The sequence below is a fragment of the Centruroides vittatus genome, unplaced genomic scaffold (genome assembly GCF_030686945.1).
Source record: "Centruroides vittatus isolate TY-2023 unplaced genomic scaffold, ASM3068694v2 scaffold_1444, whole genome shotgun sequence".
Taxonomy (NCBI): Eukaryota; Metazoa; Arthropoda; class Arachnida; order Scorpiones; family Buthidae; genus Centruroides; species Centruroides vittatus.
Genome location: NW_027122679.1, coordinates 2,306,265 through 2,330,589, shown reverse-complemented (window position 1 = coordinate 2,330,589; position 24,325 = coordinate 2,306,265). Strand labels below are relative to the sequence as shown.

Below are 24,325 nucleotides of genomic sequence, written 5' to 3'. Positions count from 1 at the left end.
TATTAGTTTTAGTCGGGTTTATTTCCAAGTAGATTGAATTAAGATAAAGGTTGAGTTGATTAATCTTGCGTTGAAGTGATATTTTATTTGGGGCTAGTATAACTAGATCGTCGGCAAAGAGGATGTAATGAAATGTTCGATTTTTTATTTCAATGCCTTCGAAAGGATTGTTAAAAAGATGGTTGATGCCCAATAAATAGAAATTAAATAGGTAAGGTGACAAGGGGTCACCCTGGAGTACTCCACGGGAAAGAAGTAATGAAGGAAAAATCGTATTGCCTTGTTTAATTTTAACAGAATAATTTGAGTAAAGCTTATTTATGGCAGATGTAAATTTAGCACTAGCACCACAGGATTTTAAGTTATTTATCAGTAATGGAGTGTAGACTGAATCGAAGGCTTTTTTTATGTCGATGAATGCAGCATAAACTTTCCTATGTTTTTTTGTAAGATAAAGCTGAATTATCATTAGTAGAATAAGAATGGCTGATTCAGTTCCTTTATTTTTTGAAAAGGCATATTGGAATTTAGCTTCTAAATCGTTGACTTTAGTCCATTGTTGGAATTTGGTTGTTAACATTGAAGTAAAACATTTTCTTATTGTAGACAGCAGTGCTATAGGTCTATAGTTGTTAGGGGAAGACTTGTCACCCCTTTTATATAGCATAGTAAGAATAACTGTGTTCCAAGAGTCAGGAAAGGAAGTTGCTTTATACATAATATTAAAAATATTAAGTAGTTTTAATCTGGAACTATTAGGTAGCATTTTTAGAAATTTATTAGGAATGTTATCATGACCTGGGGTTGAATTGATTTTTATTTTTTGAATTGCTTCGTTTAGATCATCAATTGAAAAGTCAACATCCAGGTGTTCGTTGTATGCCTTTGTGCTTAATATTGTTGGTGAGTCTAAGTGAATTATTGAGAATCGTTGGTAGAAATTTTTCCAAGTGTCGAAGTCAATGATTGATGAATTTTCGCTTATGCTAGGTTTAAAATCGATATCTTCTTACTGTAGTCCAAAATAATTTGTTGTCTTTGTTATGTTTAATTAAGTTTAATTCAAGCTTCTTGAAGTAATTTTTCTTTTTTGTCTTAATTAGGTTGTTATAAGCTCGTTTAGCGTCTTTATAGTTGTTAAAATTGATGTCGTTAGAGTTTAATCTGAATATTTTTAGTTTAGTCTTTTTTTCCATTCTCTTTTTATAACAGTCAAAGTCAAACCAGCTCTGTCTAAATCCATAGTTATGTTTTCTTTTACCATTATTCAGAACAATGTAGTCGTTCATTATATTAATCATTAGCCTGTATAAATCTTCGCTATTGTTTTCTATTACTGTCGGGATGTCGCCAAATCGGTTTTCAATTTTTTTAGAATACCTGCAAGTTTTGTATTGTACACGTTGTTTTTTGGATGGTAATTTGTCAGTTTTTTGTCAAGAATAATAGAAGTTTTACCATTGTGGGGAAATGTTCGGAGATATCAAAGTTAATAACGTTAAAGTCCATGCAGCAATCTAATAATAATTCTGAACAAATCGTGAAGTCAATAGTTGATTTTCCTGTATGTGTTAAACAAGTAAATTCTGCTGGTATGTCAGTTTCAAGTAACCATTGATTATACACATTTTAAGATTTGTTATTATTTCTATTAATTTTTGCCCCAGTCTGTTTAGGTGTTTATCTTTCGAGTAGCGAATATTTTGTATTAGTGGATTAGTACCTTTATATTTGGAGTCCATTCTGTTGGCTATTCTTGCATTGAAATCACCCAATATTATGGAGTAAGGAGTAATGTAATGCCAGGTCTCGACGTGTTTAGATATTTCATTCAAAGTTGTTATATCGTCTGGTGGAATATAAGCAAGTAATAAATTTATTAGATTATTTTTGATATTTGCAAGCATAGGTTTATTGATCTGAATAAGAAGCAAAATGAAATTCTTAGATTTTTTTGTTTGTAGTATTTTACAGACACCTTTTTTTAATAGTAAACAGAGGACTCCGCTTGGACGGCCTGGGCCAATAGGTTTATTTGCCATTATTGATTCAATTATAAATTTCTCGAAAAATTTTGACTTGTAGACCAATTCTGAGGTTAACCAGGTTTCAGTGATAGCCAAGATGTCTGGTTCATATTTAGATGTAAAAGCATCAATTTGAGGTATTTTATGTTTGAGGCCCTGACTATTCCAATTAATAACAATAAGGCATTGGTTGTTAGAATGAGATTTGCGAACTCGAAATTTGTCTTGTTTGTTAATTTGTCATTTAGTTGTATCTGTTCTTGACGATGGAAGAAAAGTGTCTGCCTGTACCAGTTTTCCAGTGGTTAAATTATAGGTCAGCTTTTCATGGTTGATTAGTAAAACATCATTCCGCAGTTTAACCTGAGGATATTGTTTACGTAATTCGTAAAAAGTTGGTAATCTTCTTGGTATCCGGTTTGGCACGGTTTATTGGAGGTCTTCCCCGCTTAGGTGGAGAGCGTTGCATGTTTGTAATGATGTAATTATTGAAGTATTAATCTTAGTAAGTTACAAATTAACACTTATAACGTTAGTAGAAAGTCAAAAACGTTTGTATCTTAGGCTTAGTATGGATGACCAGGAGCACAAGAAAAAACGCCAGCAGCCTCGACGGTTGAACACGCCCCCCCCTCCTAAGAAATATTATTATTACGATTATGTTCATATGCTATGTTTACATAATATCATGTGATTATTATTTTTATAATAGATTTGATTGGTGTAAACCAATCATATTCAATACAAAATATAAACACAATTTTATATACTTTGCATTGCAGTTTTATTCAAACATTCATCGATATTTCTTAATTACAGTATTTTACATGTTAGTGCCTCCCCCTTGCTAAATTTCTGGCTGTGCTACTGAACCAGTACTTTTGATGGAAATTATTAATCAAATTTTGTGTTCTTTCAATGCATAATGTCCGAAGAGGTTCATGTTACAATTTGCTAGTGTGAATAATATAATACATTTTAATCCTTTCATAATCTATATAATAATTTGTCAAATTAATTTTTCATTACAAGGAAAAATGAGATATTATTAAACTGATTAATGATAACTTTCATAATTAATTGCATTTTTCCTCCAAATTCATTTTTACGACGGAAATTTCAGATTAACTTTTGCTATTGCATCAGTATAAAGATATATATTATTATGGTGATATTTATTTTAATTTTAGTAATAACATGATAATTAATTTAGTTTGTTAAATCTGTATTTATTAAGACCATTTAATATTAATTTTTGTACAATATTTAACAGATTTGAATGTGTGCACTTAAAAAAAATGATCGAAATGTATAAATAAGTTAACGATACAACTGACCCTTAATAATCCGACAGGTGTGGGACCAAAGGGGTGTCAGATTACCAAAAGTGATTACATATCTGGCATTGTTTTGCTAGCAGTTGCCTACAATATTCCTACATTTTATGAGTAAAACGCTGCCTAGGTTAATATGGAAATGAAACACCCATTTCGGTTAACTAAAACATGTTTATTAAAAGAAATATGGAAGCCAATAAATGTACATACAGTATGTATAGGCATAAATAATACAGTACGTACAGAACTGCTCACAGAAAACATAAGAAACGTGTGTCATCGTGTAAGAATTGAGTGGGGAGATTCATGTCGCGACATCCTTCTGTGCAGACACATAACGAGACGGGGACTACGGTGACCTTGATGGGAGGTGTGTCGGACTACTGAGAATGTTGGATTACAAAAGCGTCAGATTATCAAGGGTCAGCAGTATTACAAAAAAATTTAGTTAGAAGTTATAAATAATTTTATTTATTTGTTCCACTTTTAATTTAAAAGAATACATAAACAAGTAGAACTGCATTATATTTATTATTTATCTATTTCAATTTCCAGCCCTACAGACAAAATATGCAACTGATGAGGAAAATCAAGTTTTCGAAACACGTTTTGTAACCAAGATGTTGGGAAAGAAGTTTGATATTGTGAAATAAACTACATTTTGGAAAGACTTGCATTATTGTAAACTGTCTATAGCAGTGGTTCCCAACCTTTTCTAGGATGCGGAACACTTTTGTGAGCAATTTTCTTTAGCGGAACACTTACTTAAGTTAATATGAAATACATAAGCTTGTCATCAGTTATTTTATTAGAATTGAGCAGTTATAACTCAAAATCTCTACTCGTATTATTAACGCCAATTCTAAGACAGGAAAAAATATACCTAAATAACTTTAATGGGAAACTTGTGCCTGCTGTTTTTTACATATTTCATTCAGTTTTTATCATTGCCTTTATCTTATTTGAAACAGTCATACACTCCATAAGTACGAGTCGTATATATATATTTAAGTTTATGAAAATTTTAAGATTTTAATTTTTTGATATTCGGCAGCTCGAATACGATTGTACACTTTCCGATTTGCGACTAAATCTGCGGAACACTTGGGAGATGCTTACGGAACACCGGTTGGGAACCCGGAGGTTGAAATATATATGTTATGGACAAAGTGATTAATCTGGCATTATTCATAATGTCCAGTCATTATGAATAATGACCAAAAAGGGCAGGCAGCGTAATAAATATTGATTAATTTATCAAATTGACCAGTCATTATGAATACTGCTATCACCTAGTCAGGCAAAGTGATAATAATAAGTTGAGGAATGATCATTTGACATACACTAGCTAATCGGCACTCGGTTGCATATGCGTATCGTGTTTACTACCGAATTTAAAATTTGATTAAAAAAACCTCCACTTATTTCATTTAGAAATATTTATTTTTTGTAAATTATTTCAAAGTATTTTAAAAAGAACATAATTTTTTAAAACTAAGTACTGTTAACTATATTAATTAAATGGCAAAATTTTACCTATGTGCACCATCTTGGCGGTGGTCGCAACTGTTTGTGCTCTCAACGGATTTCTCCCGGATGGGAGCCGCCGGCACGCCGCCGATTGTTTAACGTTACTAGATATTGATACGTGTGTTCAAGAACTACCATGAATAAATAACTAGTGATGTTAAACAATCGGCAGCCTGCCGGCGGCTTCCCTCCAGAAGGAATCTGTCGAGAGCACAAACACTCACGACTGCCGCCAAATTCGGTACTAAACGCAATACGCACGCGCAACTAAGTGCCGATTGGCTAGCATATGTTGTATGATCACTCCTCAACGTATTATTATCACTTTGCCCGATTAGGTGATAGCAGTATTCATAATGACCGGTCAATTTGATAAATTATTGAAATTTATTATTGGGTTGTTCGGAAAGTTCGTAGTGATTTTTGATAGCCGACAGTTGAGACACCGATTGACGCAAAAATGATTAGAATTGTACAAACCAATGAATATTACGATAAATGACCTTGAGACGCGTCCGTTACAAAAAAACTGTTAAGATTATTCAAATAGCGTTTAATTTGGCTCATTGCAAAAATGGATGCGAACAACGTGCATTATCGACACTTGTTTCTTTTCTTTTTTCGTAAACGCAAAAATGCTGTACAAACAGCAAAAAAGATATGTGATGTTTATGGTGGGAGTGCTGTATCAGAATCAACTGTTCGAAAGTGGTTTGCAAAATTTAAAACGGGTAATTTCAGCCCTGAAGATGCTCCTCGCTCAGGAAGACCTCCTGTTATTGAAGAGGACCAAATCAAAGCATTATTGGATGAAAACCCTCATTACACAACTCGAGAGATTGCAGACATAGTGAAGTCATCAAACAGTACTGTATTTCAACATCTAAAGAAGCTCGGATACGTGAATCGTTATGACATTTGGATACCTCACGACTTAACGGAAAATAACTTACTGGATAGCATCTCCATTTGTGATTCTCTTGAAAAACGAAATGAAAATGACCCTTTTCTGAAGCGTTTAGTGACAGGTGATGAAAAGTGGATCATTTATAACAACATCAGCCGAAAACGATCGTGGGGTAAGAAAAATGAATCACCATTAAAAACTCCAAAGGCCGGTCTTCATCCAAAGAAGGTCATGCTCACTGTCTGGTGGGATTGGAAAGGAATCCTGTACTATGAGCTGCTTCCACAGAATCAAACAATTGATTCTGATAAGTATTGTTCCCAATTGGATAAGCTGAACATGGCAATTAAAGAAAAACGTCCGGAACTGGCCAATAGAAAAGGCATTGTGTTTCACCAAGATAATGCCAGACCTCACACGTCTTTACGAACACGCCAAAAATTATTGGAACTAGGCTGGGATGTTTCACCCCACCCCCCTTACTCACCCGACCTTGCCCCGTCGGACTACCATTTGTTCCGTTCTCTACAAAATTCCCTTCATGATAAAAACTTTGATACTTTGGAAGCTTGCAAAAACCACGTGGATCAGTTTTTCGCGGAAAAAACTGGAAAGTTCTACGAAGAGGTTATCATGAAGCTGCCCCATAGATGGCAACACGTCATTAAAAACAATGGCGCATACATAATGGAATAAAAGTATATTTTTAGTATTAAAACAATTTCTTTTATTTCTCTTAAAAATCGCTACGAACTTTCCGAAAAACCCAATACAATGCCCAATTTTGTTGGTCATTATTCATAATGCCCGTATTAATCACTTTGTCCATAACATATATACTGTATTTACTCATGTATAAGACAAGGTTTTTACTCATTTTTCACTGCTTCAAAAACCTAAGTCGTCCTATACATGCGAGCGAAGGATTCTTTGCATTTTTGCAATAATTTTTGTGAACCGCGTATAGTTTATACTGCCATTATAGCAAGATGCTATGGAGGTCAAGGTAAATGTTGCTTTCAAAGAGATGGTCCAAAAATAGCTGGTCACGTAGCAATGATTATAAATGTAGTTATTTCATATTTGTTAAATTGGTATTTTTGATGAATATTTGCACATTCTGAATCATTAAAAATAAACTTTTTCCAGTAATGTGTATTATAATGTTTTGGTTTTGCTACATGGGTATCAGATGTGTGGAAAAGCATTCCTCAAGAGCTGATAGCAAAGTCATTCAAGAAATACTGCATTTCAAATTCACTCGACGGATCAGAGGATGATGCTTTGTGGAGTGAGAGTTAAAAAGAGGAGAGTTGTAACGAAGATTCAGAAAGCGAATCCAAGTAGACAAAAGGTGATAGCGTCAAGAAAGCCTGGTTGTTTGCCTTAATATGTGCATTTGATATTTTATTTGTGATTAAATGATATAAAATTAGAATTGTATTAATAAATCTAATTTTCTTTATTTTGATCTTTAAAGTCACATGTTGTCCTATATGCGAGATCGTCTTATATATATACTGTATTTACTCGCATATAAGATATTTATACTTTTGTAAATTAATATGTGTAATAATAAAATTAATTGGTAAATATAAAATAAATTTGACTAGCATGTAGAATGCTAAAGTAAAGTTATTACTATTACTTAATATATCCAAAAGAGAAGAATATTCAGTTAACTCTAATAGCCAAATCCATACAGGATCTATTTTATACAGTGCACAATTTGTTCCTTGATTACAGATGTTTATTCTAAATATATAAATCGGTGGTGGAAAACCTTTTTGAATTAGAAAACCATATCTAACTTTAGAGCAGTGGTTCCCAACCGGTGTTCCGCGGAACACTGGTGTTCCGTAAGCATCTCCCAAGTGTTCCGCAGATTTAGTCGCAAATCGGAAAGCGTACAATCGTATTCGAGCCGCCAAATATCAAAAAATTAAAATCATAAAATTTTCATAAACTTAAATACATGTATATATGTACTGTACGACTCGTACTTATGGAGTGTACTACTGTTTCGAATAAGATAAAGGCAATGATAAAAACTGAATGAAATATGTAAAAAACATCAGGCACAAGTTTCCCATTAAAGTTATTTAGGTATATTTTTTCCTGTCTTAGAATTGGCGTTAATAATATGAGTAAAGATATTGAATTATAACTGCTCAATTCTAATAAAATAACTGATGACAAGCTTATGTATTTCATATTAACTTAAGTAAGTATTCCGCTAAAGAAAATTGCTCACAAAAGTGTTCCGCATCCTAGAAAAGGTTGGGAACCACTGCTTTAGAGGAACCTGATACGTAACACATTATATTGGAAGTTGCATAATGTTTACATTTAACATACATGCACAAAAAATATGCAGAAAATATACTTTCAATAATCCAAAATTCATAACAGCAAAATTATACATATACCATTTTCAGGATGTATTAGAAGCCTGAAAAGACCACATGTTAAATCTTGTTGAGACTACACAACTAATTTTGTTATACTGAAAGTTCATTTTAACAGATTAAATAAAATATGCTTATAATTAGTTTAAAACAGTCAAACAAACACTACTAATTTAAATTTACGTCGTCTACTGGTACTTTATTGTTTAACAGGACATATTATACTGGATTTATGGATGCAGCGATTAGGTCTTACAGATCAGAAATAATATTGTTTGTTTATTTAAATCACCTGAACACATACACTTTAACATTGTGTTTCGGACCTGTTTGTCCCTCATCGGCAGGCATTTAAAAGACATTTTCTACAATTAAAATTTATTTATGTTTTCTACATCATGTTGTTGTAAATTTGTGCTGATACTCACAGGTAAGCTTAATGTTGGTAATTTTATGGCTTCCATCTTACATTTTTTTTAAATACCATATTTCTGTTTTTAATTTTTCTATTTCCTCTGCTGTATTTCCTGTTCTCTGCATTCTCCAATTCTCCAGAATTTCGAGTATAGATTATTAAAAACTTCACTAGTACTTTGTCAATTAACAAGACTTATTATACCTAATTGCTGCATCCATAAATCCAGTATAATATGTCCTGTTAAATGATAAAGTACTAGTAGACGAGATAAGTTTAAATTAAGATAAGGACACAAAGGCATATTAACTAAACACTACTAATCATTACAAAATTTTAGTGTTTTTTTTTTATAAAAAAGGTGTATTTTAGATTATATCATAATTTTAGTACACATGGGAAAATCATACAAATGGTTAGAGGAGCATAATAGATTTTGTTGTTGTATGATGATAGATTAAGAGATACAGTGGACGATACAAGAGTTATGAGCAGAGCTGACTGTAGCTTGGACCATTACTTAGTGGTATCAAAGGTATAACTAGATTATGTGGCAGAAGAAAAGGAAGAAAAGAATGACTCTGAAACAAGTGAAAACAGACTGCCTGTTGAGTAGAAAAGATGATCATAGAGAGCATGTTGAATTAAAACTGGAGAAAGTGAGTGAGGAAATGAGTGATGTGGAGAAGGTTTGGAAGCATTTCCAATCTTGTGCAGTAGAAACAGCAAAACAGGTATGTGGTGTAACAAGAATGGGCCGTGAAAGAGAGAAAGCATGGTGAAATGACAGAGTTGAGCAAACTGATAAAGTAAAAAGGCTACATACACGGGTCTACTAAATGGCAGTGTTAGTAAGATTAAGTATACAGCAAAGTGAGAGGCTGCATGAGTGATTAAGGAAGGTAAAGACAGAGTGAATGAAGAATAGACTCAGCATATGCAAGGAGCATTTGAGAGAAATAGAAAACTGTTCTGGAAGCAAATAAAGAGTATACATGGCAACAGAAAGAAAAGTATATCTTGTGTATGAAGTGCAAATGATAAACTGATGTGGGACGAATATGAGGTATGATACATAATAAGTGACAAGAATATTTTGAGAGCCTGTTGAGAGGCAGTGAAGGTAGCATGATTGGAAGAACAGTTGCAGAAATAAATGAAGAAGTGATGGATGCGTCTATGCATTTCAGTGAGGTTCAGAATGCAATAAGAAGTCTTTGTCGGAGTATTTACATGCTAGACCAGTATTAGAGTAGTGATAAACAAATAACATCTCTAAACCCAATATACTATAAAGTATCATATAGCCGTGTCTAGCGCAATAGAATTTGGCATTGGTTAGTGTCTAGATTATTGCAATAAGAAGAATGCAAAATGGCAGATCTGGTCTGGATGGTATGACTGCAAAAATGTTAAAATATGGAAGGAAAAATGAGAAAGAATGGATACTACAACTCTGCAACATATACTTATATGCACACAATAACACCTTACTTGCTTATTTCAGCAACATTTATTCTGAATTACAAATGTTTTTGGCCACATTTAGAGACCTTCTTCAAATAAACAATCCATTCCATTTATTGTACAGTACATTTGGAAAACAGAGAAACATTTTACAAGTATTATGGATTTAATTTTTAAATTTACATTCTAAATTAACATGGATTAATTCAAAAACTTGTAAAATAAAGTTAGAGATTAATATTAAAATAAGACTAAATATAAAAGATAATAATAATAATACACTAATGCAGGGGTCGGCAACCTTTTCTGGACGGCGGGCCATTTTCAAAAAAAGAAATATTTTTAAGCAGGCTGCACGGTCAGATGTAATGTAGTATGTAGCTTAAATAGGTTTTTTTAAATCAAATATAAATATTATTTAAAAAAATAAAATTGTTACTAATTTTTATTTTATTTTTTATTTACATGCTATAACAACATCGGAGAACAAAAAAGTGACAATTCTTAAAAAAGAAAATAATTTATTTTATTCGAATAAAAATAACATTAAAATTTAATGCGATTTTTGTTCTTGAATGTTTTTCGATAATTCATTTATGTCGGGATGGGTTTGAGAAACTGAAATCCTTAAAATGTTTTGCAAATTTTCGTCGGTCAATCTCGTTCTATATTTCGATCATATTATCAAATATTATCAATAAAAACTTTTAGTACTTTATGTTACTTTTTATTTATAAAAAGTAATAATAATAATACAATCAATATATTTCATAATATAACAAATAATAATAATATAAAAAATAAAAAAGCCTTCCTAATTTTTACTTTACCACATAAAAGTTATATTGCATGGTGGGCCGCACAAAAACTTGCAACGGGCCGCATGTTGCCGACCCCTGCACTAATGTATGATGTGTTTTCCTGTGCTTCAAAAATTACAAAACTTTGACATCACCTAACCTTTTTATCTTAACAGATTAAAACGTAGAAATACTATGTTATTTGTAATCACATTTGTAAATGATTACTTTATAATATATAATCGTTTGTTTTTATTTATGTATATTTTTTATCATTGGTTGTTATCCCTTTTTTATTTGTTTTTTAAATCTTTTGTTATGGGCATTATTTTTGGGGGAAAATATCAATTGTCGGGTGTACTATAGATTACCCCCCCTATGGAATTTCAGGACTTTGATTATATATTGGAACTCAGGGGACAGAGACGAGTTCAACGGTACCCTATTTTTGGACCGGAGACAAAAAATAAAAAAGTTATCATACTTTTTCACTTACCATACTTTTTTAATGCTCTCGTGAAGACGGCACCATAGTTGCTAGTACTGCCATCTTGCGGTAAAGTCTGCAAACCATGACGTCAGACTACGGTCATCTCCAGTAGGGTTAAACATGCGATACGAGAGCGGAGAGAGCGACGCGACTCCCTATCATCGCGCGATTGTCGGAAAGAAGTATGATAAAAGATAACTTTTTTATTTTTTGTCTCCGGTCCAAAAGTAGGGCATCGTTGAACTCGTCTCAGTCCCCTCAATTCAGATATATACTCAAAGTCCCGAAATTCCATAGATAGTAATCTATAGTATCCCCCAATTGTCTTATGACATTTCCTTTTTTATATGTAATAAATAAGTAAATAAATAGTGTGAAATATAACACAAACTATTAAAAAATGTGTGGTACAATAAATGGAACAGCTTGTTTACTTGAAGAAGTCCTCTAAATGCGGTGGAAAATGTTTGTAATTCAGAATAAATGTTGCTGGAATAAGCAAGTAAGGTGTCATTGTGTGCATATGTGTTAAAAAGTTCCAGTTTATTTCTTAACTTTCTGCAACATATGTTGTGATAAGGGCATGGTGCCATGTGATTGGAGAAATGTCGTGATTGTTCTGATATACATAGAAAAGAATGAAACAGCTATAAGAACTTCTGTGGCCTAAGTTTGCTGGCATATCTGGAAAAGTGTTTGTGTGAGTGTTGGTTGACAGAGTTGAGAAGCCGACTGCAAAGCAAATAAAGAATGTGTAGTGTGATTTTGTGAGAGAAGAGGCGTGTAGACTAGATCTTCATATTGAGAATGTTTATGGAGAAATGTTTGAATGTGGGTAAAAAAGTCTTTACAGTGTTTGTTGATCTAGAAAAAGCATATGATAGAGTGAACAGGGTAAAACTGTGACAAATATGTGATTATGGAGTGAGAGGTAAGTTACTTAGAAGCGTGAAAATGATGTATGAAAACAACAGAGCATGTGCACGTGAGGAAGGCAAAGTGTTTAAGTGGTTCACAATTGAAGAAAGTGTAAGACAAGGGGTAAGACAAAGGTTATATCCCCAAGATTGTTTAATGTTTTCATTGATGCATACATGAGGAGATCCAGAGTGCCTGAGCGCGGAATGAAAATTGGAAATGACCAAGTCTGTCATTCATTGTATCAGATGACACTGTGCTGTTAACAGAGTGTAGAAGAGCCTCAAACTCTTGTGTCTTATCTTGAAGAGGTGTGTGAGGAATATATGTTATAAGTGAATGTGAGTAAAACCAAGGCAACTGTGTTTGAATACAAAGATAAGCAAATGGATCACATGATTGAGCTGGAACAAGTGCACTAGTTTGTATATTTGGGAAGTATGATTAATAGAAACAGAAGGATAGATGGGGATATTATCAGAACAGTAAATGCAGGAGTGCAGGTGGTGGTGAATGCAGGAGTGCAGGTATGCAATGAGTAAATTTGCAAGGGATAAAAGGATGTTCAAAGAGGCATGAATGGCTTTGTTATGCTGCCTGTGTTCGTGTATGGCAGTAAAACTTGGATATGGCAAAAGAGTCACAAGAGTTGCATTATTGCATGTGAGATAGGGTATTTGAAAGCAGAGTGTGGGATAAACAAGGAGAGACTGTATGAGAAATGAACAAGTGCTGGAGGAATGTGATATGAAAGAATGTGTAAATTTAAAAGGTGAGTAAAGGTATACATTTTTTCTTGTGGTGTTGCATGCTTAAAGTCTGCCAATTACCAACATACTCTACAACTGTCAGCACATTAAGTACTAAAATGATATATGCTAATGATATAGGAGAGGGTGGGGATGAAAGGGACAGCCTCTATAACTTGCTGCTAAATTAATTATGGAGCTTCGCTATTTCACGGATAGATGACACTAGTAGTCCATAGTTTTCACACATTTGTAGGGTCCAATACATAGTGCCAGTGTTTGGAATGCCTGGATGAACAGAAAATGCATGCAAAAGTAAGTTTTCTTCATTTCTTACATTTAGGGGTAAAATCTCAAACATAGTCATTGGATAATGTACTTAAATCGAGATAATTACTTTGAAACCTCTAGAATATGTTTATTTAATCAATTTTAAATTATATTTCACTATCAGAAAGTTAAGTTGTAGTTTTGGTTGTTTGAGGCCTGGGGGTTGAAAGGGACAGTAAAATAGGGAATGAATGGGACATGTCCCTTTCAACCCCATATTGACATTTTTTTTGGCATGTTCTAATGCAAAATTTTTTAATAGAAAAAAAATGCCTCAAAAGTATAAGAAAAAGAAACAGAAAGAACATGTGACGCCAGGGGCAATAATTGAAGTTGTCGAAAAAGAAGCATCAATCAGGGCTACAACCAGTGCCCACGGAATTGCAAAATCGCATTTGGCTAGCTTGTTTCAAAATATAAAAAAGACAATGTGGTGTATTCACCACATGTGAATAACAGGAAAGTTTTTACTACAGAGCAGGAGGCAGAATTAACATCATATTTAATGCAAGCATCATCAATGAATCATGGTTTAATGACACTGCAAACAAGGGAATTGGCTTTTCAATATGCAAAACTTGTACAATCAAATACAATTCCTAAAACATGATTTACTAATAACCAAGCCGGTTGAGATTGGTTGCAAGACTTTATGACCAGGAATAAAAATTTGTCTATAAGAACACCCGAAGCAACAAGTTTGGCCCTAAGTACAAGCTTCAATAAAACAAATGTCGGGAAATTTTTCAAGAATCTAGAAGATGTTATGAAGAGATATGAATTCACTCCAGACAGAATATATAACTGTGATGAAACAGGTTTCACTACTGTTCAGAAACCCCTAAATGTAATTTCTAGAAAAGGGGAAAATCAAGTAGCCCAAGTGACTTCTGGAGAAAGGGGGCAGTTAGTTACCGTTTTGTTTCGTAAATGTGATGGGAAATGCATTGCCCCCTGCATTTGTACTCCCAAGAGTTAATTTCAAGGATTTTATGCTGGCAGGAGTGTCTGCTCAAAGTCTCAGACTAGCCCATCAAAGTGGCTGCATGACAGCTGAAAATTTTTAAAAGTGTTTGCAGCATTTCTCAAATTTTGCTGGGTCATCTACAAGCAATAGCCATACAGTACTCCTAATTTTGGACAATCACGACAGCCACATTTTTATTGAATCGATAAAATTCACCAAAGAAAACGGGATAGTGCTGCTAACTCTACCTCCACACACCAGCTAGCGACTGCAGCCACTGGATGTTGCTGTCTATGGACCATTAAAAAACAGATACAATGTTACTGCAAACAGCTGGATGATCAATCATCCCGGCAAACCTATGAAGATTTGTCTAAGCCACTATTGTCAAGAAAAAAGAAAAAACTTGCATAAGAGACCCACTAAGGCAAAGAGGGGCTTACTCTATCCATGGGCCCTGTATCAAATGCACAGCATAACTTTTCATTTGAGCTGTCCTTGTTGAACCAGTTGTGCTGGCACTTCATCTGGTCAGAGCCACTGGTTTCCTCTGTTAGGATTTCTGAAAAAGATCCATTTTTCATCTCCCATTACAATCCTGCACCAGAACCTGTCATCTTTTGGATTTTGTAACATATGATTACAAACTTGTATCCTCCTTTGTGCTTGCTGCTCCATCAGTTCATGTGTACTTCTCAAGGTCTTCTGCTGTGAAAGCCAAGATGTTTCAAATGGTGAGCAACAGTTAATTGTGAAGCCCCGAGTTCAGCAGACATTCGGCTAGTTCTGCTGCCTGCCTCCTGTTGAACAGCTTGGAACAGTGCTTCATCATCAATGGTTGATGATCATACAGACTGAAGTTTGTCTATGAGGCCGGTATTCTTGGAGTTGAAACTGCAGAATCATTCAGCTGTAGTTGCATTGCTCATCAGGCCTAGGCCTTCAATTTCACAAATATTCTCTGCTGCCACCCTTGCATTTCCAGTAATGAAGCAAGATGTCTCAAATGATGAGTATTTTTGTCAGTCATTCTTTCTTGTGGAAAATCAATATTTGCCAAAGGAATAAATGCAACAGCTCTATAAAATAATAGCACATGCTTTGATGATGACACAAAAGCCAACTCGTTTGCATTCACAGCAGTGTTGCAGTGCTAGAGATCTTTTTTGCAAAAGTATTGTCAGTGTCCAGGAACATTTGAATCACCCTGATATGTGTTTTTTCAGTTACCAAAGTAGATTGTGAATTTTTCCCCTATATGGTAAAAGATTTTCTCTAATGATGAAAGCTAATTTTCTAATTTTTCATGACAATCTTGTTGGAACATTAAAAAACTGTTCTATGCTAACAAGTATGCAACTTTATACACTAGAAATTCCCTCTGGCATTTTGTGTATAAACTGAATGATACTTATAATTTTGTTTTTTGGTAGTGTTCTTGAAAATAGCATTCAATTAGATAATAAGTGTGAAAAAGTTAGTTAAAATCGTAAATGTGTATCAATCCTGAGTGATCAAAATCATATATCCTGATGAGTAGCATACATAATTAATTTTTATAATTGTATATTACTGATAAAAAAATTTATAGTGATGGCTAGCAAAATCAAAAAGAAAGGGAAGAGATCAACACTGAAAATAAAATTTTTCAACAGTCTGGATTACCTGAACAGTGAAGAAAAATCAGTTGTTGCAACAGTGGCATAGCGTGGTGGGGGCGGCAGGGGCGGCAAAATTTCACAATAAATAATAATAATACCTAAATAAGGGGGCGGCTGACACCCACGCTATGCCACTGTGTTGCAAAGATCTTGAATTTAAATGAATCAACAATTCACATGATCAAACAAATTGAACAAAAACTAAGAGAAAGTGTTTGTTCTGGGTCAGTTGTAAGTGCAAAGTGTGTTTCTCACTTGTGATTTTTTAATGGTGAAAATGGAGTAGTCTTTAATGATCTGAGTAGAAAACTGTACCCAGAAAAAAAGTTCTTTTGAGTGGAAATGTAATGAGACAAAAAGCTCTTAATATTTATACACATTTGAAAGAACTTGAACAAGCATCTTCTAAGGGACACAGTGAAGATGAATGTTGTGCTAGTAAAGGTTAGTTTGAAAATTTAAAAAAGCTCGACATAACTTAAGAATTCAAGGAAAATCAGCACCAGTAGATGTAGAGGCTGCCAAAAAATTTCCACAGAGAACTTTTCAAATTTATTGATGGTGGTTATACTGTGGACAAAGTGTTTAATGCACATATACTGTATATTAAAAAATAAAAGGTTAGCTCCCTAATTTAAAGTTTTAAAGGCGAGAATAACTATGCAATTCTGTTGTATCAAGTGATTACATGACAAAATCCATGTTCATTAATCATTCCCTAAATCTAAATCCTCAATACTATGGAAAGGATCGACAGGCTAATACAAAGGTTTAGGTTACATACAGCCTGTTTGGTAATTGATTTTTCAAATGTTTTGTTCATTACGTTGGATTGGCTTCAAAATTCTAATTCATAGACAACATACCAAGCTACCCGAAACTTTAACCCATCCAAATGTTAAAATAATTTTTTTGCCACTTAATATGCACTATTTTTATAACTGTTATTTATCATTTTAAGTAAAAACTAATAGAAGTTCTATACATGGCCGGCGTTATTTACATTTAATTAATAAAAATATAAATACAACTTTAACAAAGATAAAACTTTGCATTTTGTCCTTCTTTTCGCCGCAAGGTTTTGGGCAAAGTTTTATCTTTGTTAAAGTCGTATTTATGTTTTTATTAATTAAATGTTATTTATCAATCATAAGCAAATCTCTGCAGGGCAGAGGTTATGTACTACATAAAAAAGTAATGGTTTTCCAGATTGTATACAAGTGTGTCTAGTTTAATACAACTTATGAGAAAATACACACACTGATACGTATGTACTCAAACAAAACATAACAAAACATACATAAACAAACATAACAAGATGTATTACAGTTGAAATTTACAGTTATTTACGCATACAAATTTATACCGACACACATTGCAAAGTGACAATTTCAGTTTAAAGGGTCATAACGTGACATTTTCGTGGAACCTCACTACCGCATTATACAAAAGTTACCTATACCTGGTTTAGTTTATTGGCCTTATTTAAATTAGTCTCATTAATAATCTTTTTCGGTTTAATTGCCTTAAAAAATTTCTTAGTTTTTAATATCTTTGTACATATTAAATAATTATCATTTATATTAATAATGCGGAAAAATCCGAGATTTTCTGCATCAATTAGCATTTTAAATATTACTCTAGAAGTTAATATTTAAAATCACAAAAATGGATATAGCCTAGTTATCATTTATCATAAAAAATAAAAGTTAAATCTCTTACTTATTTTAATCTCTTAAAATATTCTAATTTTTCTTTTTAGAAAAACTTTTCCTTAATTTTATATGTACAGTACATACCATAAATATAGCCAATTTTATTTTTTAAATTGAATTAAAACAGAAATTTATACGTAACTGACCTATTTTTGAATTTAAAAAAATTCTATTTTGTTAATCAGCACATCAGCCGAACGTCCTTCCAACTCGAGTCCACGCAGGGTCAAAACCATTTGGAATGTAAATTTTATTATTATAAACGCTTAAAATTTGAAAAACTCAGTTTAAACGAAATACTCATTTTCGTGTTAAGTGCTTATTAAATTTATAAATATTAATAGTTTGCTTGATATTACGTATTCTTGTGCACTTAATAAAATTTAATGTATTTACAGACTTTAATAAATTTAATTCTAAAGAATCTTTAGTTAATTTGAAAAAAATTGAAGATAATAACTTTATATTAAAGCATTAAATGCTTTCTTCTAAGCTCGCAGGTATCATTAATTACATCATAAAATTTTTCTTGTAATAAAAACATAAATTAATGCTACTAACATTCAATTTTTTTTTTTAACAATTAAAATTTATTTATATGTATGTGTGGAAGCAAATTAAAGCCAGTTATCGCATAAATATAAATTTAAACCGTAGAAACCATAACTTTCAAATATTCAATAATCTAATAAAACACGTCTTTGTATTTTCACATTCACGTTTATAATAAACTAATGATTCAAACCAGTTTGTGTGATTTGATAAAAACCAATCGTAACACAAAATTGGTGCGTTCTTCTTCTTCTTTCACAGTTTAATATGGAGATTATAGCCTAAATTGGCGCGTTTCACACTATGTTCTATTTAAACAACATTAAATACAAACATCTTAATGTTTTTAGTGGCAGTCGCCTGGTCAAATAACCGGTGCACCACCAATAAATATAGAATTGAGAAAAAAGTATTTTGAAAAAAAGAAAAATTAGAATACAGTCAAACCTGTTTTTATGCGCTCTTTTTATGTGCGATTTTTATTTGTGCGATTTTTTTAATGCGAATTTTTAATTTGTGCGGTATAGTTGGCGACTAGTCTCGTGCGATTCGTCATGTCTCACGTTGACTTATTATAGCTAAATAAACTTATTGTAGCATAAATGCACTTATTATAGTAATATTATTGCATGAATATGCGAAAAATGAAATAATTTACTTTTTAAGTCAACAAAACACCACCTGGACAAAAATATGTAAAACAGACGATAGACCAGACGATGCATTCAAGTGCTGACATCTGTTGTCAATAAATTTTATTTCGTACGGTTTTGAGTTATTTTCTACGTGAGACTTCTTTTATGCGGTCCCTATTGACCGCATAAAAAAATTATTTTTTTAATTGTGTTGCGAAAACTATTATTTACAGCCATTCGTGAAGTTTCGTGAGATTTTTTTTAATGCGTTTTTTTTAATGCGGTCCCTATCCCCCGCATAAAAACAGGTTTGACTGTATTTTGGAGATTAAAATATATATCAAGGATAACTTATTTTTTATGATGATACGCAGATTAAATTTATCTGTGATAAATATTTGCTATTGTTCGAATAATTTCTAAAATATTTCTAAATATAACGTTATTAGAAATACTAAATTTTTCCACACTAATTACGTATAACATCGTATTAGTAGTAAAAGACAAGCACGCGTGTGATTGAACCCAAACACGTTTTCGTAATTAATTCCGCATTGAATAAGTAATGTTACGGTTCTAGTTTAGAAAACTCCGGAATAGGTCGATACATATCATTAACCTAATTTTATAAAAACTTAAGGTTATGGAAATTGACTAGAATCGCGAAACGATCTGTATTGAGTCACGCTCGTATAATTAATAAAGATATAAACAATAAATGCAAACCATCTTTGGGTAGATTCCTAATAACGTTAACGGCTGCTTGAAACTTCTCCTCCGTAGTCATTTCGATACTCGACGAATCTAAACGTAGATCAGTTTGTGCCAATTCACACCACCTGTTTATCGCTCGACGTCACGTATCAGCCGACATAAACAACCAGTCCGAGAGGTTATATCTGAATTTTATCACACTTTCCTGCTTCCATATTTATTCCCCTAGAGTTTCTAACGCGAAATGACGAATGGAGACGATGACTGTCGAAGTAAACGTACTCTTTTATCGTAAAACACGGCATTTGAATGTACTGTACACGTGGTCCTCACTTTTAACGGTAAACAATGGGTTCGTTGACCGTAACGCCCCCGATGGATGACATAATTTCTATTATTTATTTTTGTCTTTTTATCTAAATAAAAAAAGTATAATTATTTTAAAATAGAGAAATTTTATTGAAATATTTTTTAGATTATTTTTCGTTTGCTTATTATCACAATTTTCATACTTTTATACTATTAAATTGGCTACAGCGTGATTAATGGCGTCTGTTTTTCGGTTAGAATAACAAGCGACGAACTTTGAACGTGTTTATTTATTTTTTCATTATTTAATATCCTGTATTTTAAATTCGCATATAAAGGTTACGTGCAAGTGACGAGCGGCTAAGGCATGACCCGTTTTGTGCGAAACCGATATTGTAATATACGATAATCGGCCCGCTTACGTAACAACTCATCACCGAAAACAATTGCCTGTAGTGTTTAGATGTCTCTACACACTACAGCTATACAGTACATAGTGTTTAGACGTAATCTGTAGATATTGTTGCCTATTTTAATTTTTATCCTATCTTATTATTATTATTATTTTATTTCTACACGATTTACATCGGAGTAAAAAATACCTCGTCCTGTAACCCACAGGAAAGAAGGTATCTGTTTCCACCCCTTTACTGCATTAGATGCACTTTAAGTGCAAGTAATTCCTCTTCTCCTCCCTTTTCCTCTTCTTAAAAGGTTTCCAGATGAGCATTGTGTACTAGTCTCAACGGTCGGATTGGGTAACTCCGGATTAACTGATGAATGATGCGTATCTGATAATTGCTGCATATTATGCTTGAGTGGATCTGGTATGTTGACCACAAAGATAGTATTATCAAGCACTCTACTGAGTATAAGGGATGTGTGTATGGCTGCCTGTTTCTGAACAATGCTGATGTCAATGTTGGATTCTAATTGATCTATGCAGGGCTGGATTTACCAATCCAGGGGCCCTGGGCACAAATTCGGTGGGGTCCCCCATTTAAGAGTAGGCAAATTTGATGATTTAGAAAATTTACACAAAATACTGTACTTTCAATTAGATTTGAATTAGGAATTTGTAAATTTCATTTAAAAATAAGGTTATTGTAAACATACATATATTTTATTGTGTAAAACTAATTATTTTAATTTAACTGAAAAATACCTATGTGAAATTTTTTCCCGAAATTTTCCGATGTTTCATAGGTTTTTTCCCGGGTTTGGTTTTCTCTGCCTGTTGCCCTCATGATTAGGCCACGCTAGGCTGTCGCGGTAATAGAAAAAAAAAAATTATGTTTAAACATAATTTTTTTTAGTTTTGTGGGGGCCCCTATTTTGTGGGGGCCCTGGGCACAGGCCCCCACAAAATAGGGGTTGTGCCCTTATGTAAATGCCCTTATGTAAATCCGGCCCTGGATCTATGTATTTCTTTATGGTTTTTGCTACTATTCCTGTTGCTCCTATTACTATTGGGACGACTTTTTATTATTATTATTATCAAATCAAATTGATCGCTGATGAACTCCTAGGGTTAATTTGATTAAATTTTCCAATCTTTATTGTTTATTCAATCTTTCTTATCCGATAATTTCAATATAATAGTTGCGTTTTTTTTTAATTTCGTCCCATTAGACCAAAAAGGAAAGAGAAAAATCGAATCCGGGCCCTTCCGAAGACGCTAAAGTGGCATAATTAAATGGAAATTTTTTAATTCTAAGTTTTAAATATCGCTTAACATTTTTTTTATTTATAGTTTTATATATCATACTACAGATTTTACCAACGAAATTATTTTAAAATAAACGATAACATTTGAGTTCCAATTGTACAGGATGGATTAAAGGTCAATTAACTGGTATTAACCGCTCTTAAAACATATCACGGTTAAGTAACTTTTGGGTCATTCTCCATGTAGGCTAATTGTTCTGGAGGGGATGGAAACGGAAGTTTTTGTTTTTCATTTAACAATCGTACGTATAAATCAATGATTTCTATATAGATTTAGATTATTTAGTATATTTTTTTTTACGTCGAAACTGTCCTTGTGGAATTACAGGAATTTTTCCGACATTTTTAATGCTATACAGTAACATACTGCAAAACGAAAGTTAAATGACTCGTTATAAATTACTTTCCTCGATTTTTTTAGTGTCGAAATTCCTGATATTAGACAGATTTTATTGCGAAAGAGTTCGTAGAAATGACACAATTTCCGTATTTAAAAAAAAAAAAAAAAAAAAAAATCGTTCTCTCCGACGAAGAATATTGCATTAATTTTCTCTATCTTTACGATTTGTTTTCATCAACGCAGCGACAAAATTACGATTAGATAATTGAATCACAGCTTTAAATTATGAAGCTCTCAGTCGCGAAAAACTTTTAAAAAATATAAGATGGCAAATTATATTGCTGTAAAATGATACAAATATTAATGAGCGCATTAAACTAGAGATTCATTAATAAGAAGTGCTACTGATTGCAACAATATTGCTAAAGAAAATACCGAAAGTACTAGCTAGTTAGTAATTTCCCTGTTTCATTAACAAAAATATTGACTGATTGATTTATCAACGTAAAGACGTTAAGGCTGCATGATCTGCCACAATTTTCTTCATTACGATGATAAGTGGAAGTGTTTTTTTTTTCTTTTAAATTCTCGCCGATCTGTGAGCCTTTTTAACAAGCCTTTTTAACAAGAAGGCCTTTTTAACAAGCCTATTATGGGTTCGGCCAAGACGAGCAGATGGTGAGGGGCGGGGCCCGAATATTTTCATGAAGAGCATTTAAGTGGTTCTTTTTTCTTTTAATTTTTGACTCTTTCCGTCTTGCATGCAATAAAAGATTTTTTCGTGCCCATCGCTCCCCGGCCGCTACCACAATAAGGGTGCCCGGGGAAGTCTGATACAATTATACTATTAATTTAAATAATAGCTGAAAATCACGCTAGGGTCGTCCCCTAGTGCGTGTTCTAGACATTCCGTGACAGATGACAGATTACAGATATACAAAAAGTGTCATCAATGGCTTGTGTAAGTAGATTGTAAAAACGTTTCAAAATGAAAGTTTCTAATGCAAGTTTTTATTATGTAATTATTTCGGTAAAAATATATCCACTGTGTCGTTTAATTTTTGAGATCTTTGATAATGGTATTCCCCCCAACTCTTTTCGCCTTATTGGCACTAAGAGGTCCTCTCTATGCAAGCCCATTATTAGTTCAGCCAGGCCCACAACGGGGAGGCTGGGTAGTGAGGGACGCGGCCCGATATATCCGAAATGGCCCATCCGGATGCGATTCCGGATCCCCCAAAGCGATAGGCTGCCACCTTAACCACTCGGCCATTCGGCCGTCTGATGGTGACATTTAAGAGACACTTTCATCCATGAAAGACATTAGAGTTTTGAATGATTGTAAAAGCCCGCCAGTGGCCAAGCGGTCTTTGTACCCTGAACACTTGGAGTTCGGTCATTGGTTTGCGCCCACTACCGAACTCCAAGTGTGAGTCTGCCTCGGACAGGCTGGCCACGTGAAGTTTCCCGGGTTTTCTCCACGTCTGTAACACCTAAATAGGGGCCAGTTTCCCTTAAAAAGATCTCCGGAAGGCATTCCCCTACGCAGATCGCCTAAGTGTTGCGTTGCCATAACAAACAAACGAATGATTGTAACGTAACACCTTGATCGTCTCATGTCTTCAATCCTATTATTATCCGTACTATAGTATATATTATCCATTTTCACGTTCATCATATTTGCATCTTCCTTAAGAAGAATACGGCGCGATAACGAACAGTTATCAATAGATGACACATCACAAAGGAAAATTTGTTTCCTTGTTCTATATCGAAATAATCGGCTCATTCAACTCTTAACGTCGATCGAAATCGGCGATTTCACTACAGTTCTTTAACATTTTAACGGAAATAAAGGAGATAAAAATATAAATGGAGAAAAAAGATGGAAAACACTTAAACAATAATCATTATATCAATTATTTCTAGCCGTTCTCGGCGGAAAAATTTTTACTGAATAATACGAAAAAATGTAGTAGTTTGGTTTTTCTGTAATGTTTTTCGAATTTTCGATAAAATTAATAATGCAACTCTTTTTTTAAAATAGATTTAGCTATATCAAAAACGGACTAGGACTTTTATGTATGTAAACGCTTTTATATAGAAGACTTATGTTTATTTTAATTGTTTGGCGTTTTATTTTGTTATTTTTTTCATCGCTTTATCTTAGGACTTCTCTGTTATTCTCTTGCAAGAAGCTTGTCTTTTTTCGGTGGCATCTCCTTTAAAATACTTTAATAATAATAATAATAATAATAAAGAATAATCTGGATAAAATACAACACGAAATTTTTCGTAATGTTTTAATTATTTTTAACCTAGTGTC

At 33.2% G+C, this 24,325-nt stretch overlaps 1 protein-coding gene across 1 annotated transcript in view; it reads right to left on the bottom strand.

Annotated features, from left to right (window-relative positions):
- Positions 1 to 19,952, bottom strand: part of LOC136987096 (acyl-CoA-binding domain-containing protein 5-like) — a 53,341-nt gene extending 33,389 nt beyond the window's left edge. The window contains exon 1 of the mRNA XM_067284760.1: positions 19,635 to 19,952. Coding sequence (XP_067140861.1) covers positions 19,635 to 19,695 — 61 coding nt within the window. The 5' untranslated portion in view covers positions 19,696 to 19,952. The remainder of the gene's footprint in view (positions 1 to 19,634) is intronic.
- Between the last annotated feature and the right edge of the window lie 4,373 nt (positions 19,953 to 24,325).